The sequence below is a fragment of the Uranotaenia lowii genome, chromosome 2 (genome assembly GCF_029784155.1).
Source record: "Uranotaenia lowii strain MFRU-FL chromosome 2, ASM2978415v1, whole genome shotgun sequence".
Taxonomy (NCBI): domain Eukaryota; kingdom Metazoa; phylum Arthropoda; class Insecta; order Diptera; family Culicidae; genus Uranotaenia; species Uranotaenia lowii.
In genome coordinates, this window is record NC_073692.1 from 14115362 (window position 1) to 14121738 (window position 6377).

The window sequence follows — 6377 nt, forward strand, 5'->3', positions numbered from 1 at the left end:
AGCATCAGTAACAGGGAGATGTGACGGGACTCGGTCAAGTGGACGCCATCTGTCATCACGGCGACAAATTGGGAACAATTGTGTCTGGGTTGGGTTGAGGTACAAGGAACAAGGAGGAGGAATACTTGGGGGAAATTGGGATGCCCCATTGTTGCATCCCGATTGAGATGTTGCATTTCGAGAGCGGGATCGTGTGCGATCGTGGACGATCTTTGCTCGAGCTGGAGTGAGATGGCGATTCATGCGGCTGCATAGCGCCATCATTTGATTAAATCAACGCGCGAATTTCAATTGATCGACGACGACGACAACTGACCAACTGTTCGGGTGAGGTTCGGGAGTGTTCTAGAGTTATCGTGACTTCTGCTTAGGGAAAGATCACTGTCCATAGACGATACTTCTAACTGGAGATGCTGAATTTTGGCAAACGATAAAATTTTGCAACATATTAGATGGGTTGATTGGTCGGGTCTGGCCAGTCGAGATCGATCTTTAGTACCGGTAGGAGTTCGATTCGTCTCTACGGATAGCTTGTGAACGGAAAGTCTGTGAATAATCTGTGATCTTCAGCCATGGTTTCCAGGAGCATATGTGTATTGCTAGCCGTGACAGCTCAATTAGTATTAGCTGCACCAACTAGTGAGTCATCTTTGAATGCATTGAGCCTACGAGATCAACTAATTGAGTGATGCGCTTTTTCTAGGACGGAAACAAGAAGCGGAAGGATGCTCCCGAAGTTCAACAGATCTAGACGATTGTGTAGCAAGTTCCATCCAACACTTTGTCAACTTCATGGCCAGTGGGAAGATTTCGCCTAAGGTCTCGATAACTCCATTTGACCCGCTCCTATTACCCAACATGACAATCAGTCACAAATCTACCAATACCAAGGCAGTCTTTGTCAACAGATATTTGATAGGTCTAAAGAACAGTTTTGTTCATGACACCAGGTAAGCCTTCGAAACTCATTTTTCCTCAACGAAATAGTCTTAAACACACCCCTCTTTCCTACAGTGTTGACCTGAACAAAATGGAAGTAAGCCTAACTCTACTGATGCCTGCTCTGGAACTTCTCGGAATGTACTCGGCCGAATCTCTGGACGATCTGGAAGCATCGGAAAATACGATCTTAACTATTTCCATTCGTAAGTATTCCAACCAAAAATCTTCCGAAAAAACCTCTAAATATTCTCAATATCCCCGCAGGTAGTTCAACGGCCAAGTTCCGCATCCAGGTATCCACGCAGAAACCTCCGAGCGGCATCGAGCAGCTCCGGATAAACGTCACCGACATTGACCTAGTGATGGGTCCGTACATGATCAACGATCTGGACCACAGCACCCACATACCGCGGGTCAATCGGCACCTCAACAGCATCCCGAGGGCCGAATTCGTGGCGCTTATCGAGAACGACCTGCGAGTGCAACTGGGCTCCCGACTGCAGTACATTGCTAATGAAGTGTTTTCACTGGCGCCGTACGAAAAATTGTTCCCCGTGTGATCACTGGAAAAGATTCTCATTGAACAAAAGACACAGAAAAAAAAATAAAACACTCCATCACAAAAGTCGCCAGCACAAACACCATAAAACATAACCAAATCCAACTATCAATTGAAAAACCGCACAGTGTATCACAGCCTGCTTCGATCCCCAATTCCAATCCTCTTCTCCGCCATTCAGTACCTATCATATGCAATTGTGTTCGCCTGCTTGGATGGACATTTCGCGACTTTCGTATACCTATTCATGTGTGCGGTTGATTGGTTCAATCAAAATGGCATTGATGCAGTTCAAAAGCCTTCACTCGGGATGACGGGACCGAATCGATCGATCCAATACATTCGCACATCTCGATTAATTTATGACCCTGCTTGGTTCGGGTTCGTTCGGGTCGGGTGCAATCGTGACGTTTAGCGCGAGTGCATTTCTCTAAACAAATGATCCACCGAAAATTGCCCCTCGAAGTGCGTCGACCTTTGATGAAAAATTCTTCTGTCGCCAAACTAAAACCCAAAAAAAAAACAAGAAACAAAAATATATTAATCACGGCGACCAGACATCTGGGTCGGTTATTGAACTGATCCGGTGTGGTGGGTTCGTTGAAGAAAAGTTTTTGGCGCGACATCGTTGAGCGCCCCTCGTCGTTGATCAATCGATCGCATCTCCTCATGAAAAGCACGCACGACACGGGAGAGTGTGCCGAATTGTGGGTTGTTTTTTTTTTTTTTTCGTTTTCATTTCTCCCCGAACTGAGCAGACAGCAGACTACCAGACTGTGCTCGTGGACCAAACTGGTGGAGCATAATTAGATTGTTTGGGTGCGACAATCGTAATGGTCAATTTTTTCGGCTTTTGAATTGCGCCTTGCGACTCTGTCTGCCATCGACTAAAGCATTGATAAGTTGTCCTATGTCTTAGCGATTGTCAATAGATATCATAAATCAATATGGATGATAATTTCAGCTTTCGAAGTAAATGTTGATCAAGGATATAAGAAGTTATCGTTGCAACTCTGTTCAAGTTACTAGAGAATGAAAATTAATAAATTAAATATAAGAACCGCTTGAATCATGGCACGCTGAGATGATGTTTCTGCGATGTTAAAGCGTTTCAATTTTTTAACATGCCGGTCTGAATCTCACCTCAACTGATACGTTCAGCAAAAATCCTTAAATTTGGCACCGTTTGTATTTTTCTTCATGAATTTCCCATGTACAAAACAATTATTCGTATTGGAAGTTTCTACGTCCGTCAGAATCGCCTGGACCTTGTTTACGGCATACCATTCCATGGCATTTTTCATTATGGCAAGAAGCAACAGTCGGAAAACATAAAATGGAAAAATTGTGTTTTGACTTAAGAGAAAGGTAGAACAAGTTTTTCCAGGCGTTTCTGCACATAAATTTTGCGTTTCATGTTCTTGACCGTTATGTTAATTTGGCTCTGCAATTCAGGATATCGCTACTTCCATCGTGTTGAAGATGTGCTCGATGGTGGATTTTCGAGTATCTGGATCTCCTCCCCAATCGGCATCCGCATAGCCTTTTACCAGCAGTATCGCTCGGCCATAGGATTTTCGTTAGCGCTTGGAAACCCATTTGTTTCGAATCGTCGTCCTGCCCAGATCCAAGGTCCCGTTTTTTTCACACGCCCCATAGCGTTGGTGCAGTTTATTGGCTCGTTCTCCTTTTCGTACTGTAAAAGACCAGGACCAGTAACAGGACTAAAACAAACAAAATCTTCATTCTTGCCTGGGAAAACGCGCTCCCCCGCGCTTGGCTCAGCTTCTGGATGATCATCCTGCAGTGTTTCGACTTTTGGCTCGCGCTCCGTAACCACACTTTGGTCGTCTGTTGCTCGTCTCGGTTGATTTGGAACCACATCGCAGAACAATTTCATTAGTTCCTCTGATGTTTCCTCTGGAATCGACTTAGCCGGTTTCCCTTGGTTCAGCCGGTATAGCCCATCTGTCTCGGATCCAGATGCAGTTACGTCACCATCTTCATCCAGGACCTCGCAACGACCGGCTCGGAACACCACCTACAACCCTTTGTGCAAATTTTGCTGATGGACAGAAGGTTGGTTGCTAGATCGGGAACTAGAAGAACCTCGCGTTTTTCGATTGGACCTTCTTCAAGCACCATGGTGACGTTGCCCCTGGCAACAGATTGTATCGTCTCGTTGTTAGCCGTGCTAATGAAGTGCACGAAATTTTCTTTCTTGGCGAAACCATCTTCGCACTTGGTCATGTGGGAACTCGCCGCTGAATCGAAGAACCACTCGTCTAGACATCTCGCCGACATCAACGCGCACAGGGCCTTACCATTCGAACCTCCCGGATTGTTCGAAGAACCTCGCTTTTGAGAGTAATTAGCTGCATAATGGCATCCCAAAACTTTTGCAGGTCACCTTCATCAGCTTGTCAATGGCCATCTAACGCCTTGAAGAGTCTTCATTTTGAGGGCATGGGACATCAGCTCCATTCCCGACACTTGAATGACCATTATCATCGGGGCATAGTAAACCGGAAGACCCTTCAGCAGCAAAGATGCCAGCCACTGATCGATTTCATGCAGGCTGTCGGTTGTCGTAACAAACTCATCAACGTAATCCTCCACACTCTCGAAGTCTTCTAATTTGACCGACGTCAGCTTGTCCAGTAGACTACACCATCAGCTCAGTCCATCGTTCTGGAATGCCCTCTCCAGCTTGTTCCAGGCCTCTTGAGCTGTTTCCTCGTTTCACACCAGACTAAAGTTGCTCTTCTCGATACTCAGGCAAATGGCAGCTAACGCTCGCTCGTCCTTTTCCGGATCCACAACGTCGCCATCTTCAGGTTTGACGGCACGTAACGTCCTTTCTCGGAAGAGATTCATTTTCATCGAAAAGGACCAAGAAGAGTAGTTGATTCGTCCCTTCAACTTTTCGATAGCCGGCAGGCTCACTGAGCTTCCATGAGAACGCGCACCGGCCGCTGGTTGCCTTCCGCCGTCGTCACCTTGACCGGATGAGACACCGCCTGTACTGCAACTGGTACTGCTTGGGCCTCTGACGCTTTCTCTTTGCTTCGGGGATCATCATCTCTGGGGAAAACCATCTTGCCAAACTTTTCTTCACTTTTCACTTCCAAACTATTCTTGGGCCATAACCACTTGTAAAGTGGAGTGGAATAAAAACTCGTGTAGCTTAGTTGAAGTAGAAACTTAGAATCCATTAATCCATTAACCCGTTCGAGACCGATTGCACACCGTGTGTTCAATGGAATTTTTGTGCCTTTGCCAGAACAATCATTCATTATGAGTTTACTATCGCTCGTAAAAATAATATTCTTATACCAATGGAATCCGCAAATTTCAGGCAAAATGTAGTGAAAAATGATTTTGATTAAAATCAAACGACATAAAAGTTATTTAAGAGGTAAATACTACAGGTTCAAATGTCGTGGAAAGGCCTCCGTCTCGAATAGGTTAAAACCGTACCTTCTCGTAACAACGTCGCGATCATTTTGCAACAGGATGCAGTCCAGCGGTGATGTAATTTATCTGAAAACTTCAGGTCGTCTGCATATGTTAAAATAGTTTATGCAACGTCAACATGTCACACAAATCGTTAACGAACAGTATGCATATTAACGGTCCATGATGACTGCCTTGGGGAACACCGGATAATATCAAAAACTTCGAAGAGAAGAAAGAGTTGACTCTAACATAGGCCAAGCGGGAATTCAAATACGAGGCAAGCCACTTTGTTATCGACTCAGGAAGTCAAAGGTGTCTAAGTATATCTATTACCAATATTTTAGGAACGCATTAAAAAGCTTTGGAGAAATCGATGTATACAGTGTGCACTAGACTGGCCCATAACCAAAAAAATCCTTATATTCCACGCGGCACCCCTTAGATTTGTGCCTTTAGGTGAAAAAATGACTTTCTGAAAGTTTCAGATCATTTGGCCGAAGCACGAGCTGGCGCAAAGGACTTAAAATTTGTATGGAGACTTTCGGCAAAATGTATGAAAAATCGACATACTTTCACTCTTTGTGTTCTAAAATATGTTTCCAGTATGCTAGAAAGCTCAGAATTTCAGGAATTGTAGTTCAAACTATGACAAACAAGTTTGTAGAAGATTGTGACGTGATACGAGTTGACTGATGTGTGATATTTTTTTTCGCATTTCTTTGATATATCGTGAACGGTGTATGGTCTTATAATCGCATTCACTTAATTGCATTGTCACACAATGCAGCAGTTCATAGTTTTTCAAACCTTTCTTTCTACTTTTTGCATAGATATTTGCAATATTTCTTATAAAATAAGCTACAACTTTGCCGAGGACTAAGACTTTCTATCTGTAATTCTTATTGTGTGACAATGCGATCAAGTTAGTACTTATAATCCACCTATACACCGTTCACGATATATCGATGAAATGCGAAAAAGATCACACATTCAATTGCGGATAACTCATCACAGTCAACTCGTATCGCGTCACAATCTTCTACAAACTTGTTTGTCATTGTTTGAACAACAATTCCTGAAATTCTGAGCTTTCTAGCATACTGGAAACACATTTTAGAATACAAAGAGTGAAAGTATGTCGATTTTTCATACATTTTGCCGAAAATCTTCATACAAATTTCAAGTCCTTTGCGCCAGCTCGTGCTTCGGCCAAATGACCTGTAACTTTCAGAAAGTCATTTTTTCAACTAAAGGCACCAATCCAGGGGGTGCCACGTTGAAAAAAATGTTGTAAAAATCATCCCATACAAATTTGGGCCAGTCTCGTGTGCACTTCTGACGTTTTTGGAGTTTTGGTACCACCAAATTTGTAAATGTCATAAGGTTGGAAGTTGTTGAACGTTTTTCCATGAATCCA

At 43.7% G+C, this 6377-nt stretch overlaps 1 protein-coding gene across 1 annotated transcript; it reads left to right on the forward strand.

Moving 5' to 3' along the window:
• The first annotated feature begins 303 nt into the window (after positions 1-303).
• LOC129748068 (uncharacterized) lies at positions 304-1595 on the forward strand. The gene is made up of 4 exons (XM_055742538.1): positions 304-639; positions 704-950; positions 1015-1145; positions 1207-1595. The coding sequence occupies exons 1-4, from the start codon at positions 573-575 to the stop codon at positions 1500-1502; spliced, it is 741 nt and encodes a 246-aa protein (XP_055598513.1). The 5' UTR covers positions 304-572; the 3' UTR covers positions 1503-1595.
• The last annotated feature ends 4782 nt before the right edge of the window (positions 1596-6377 follow it).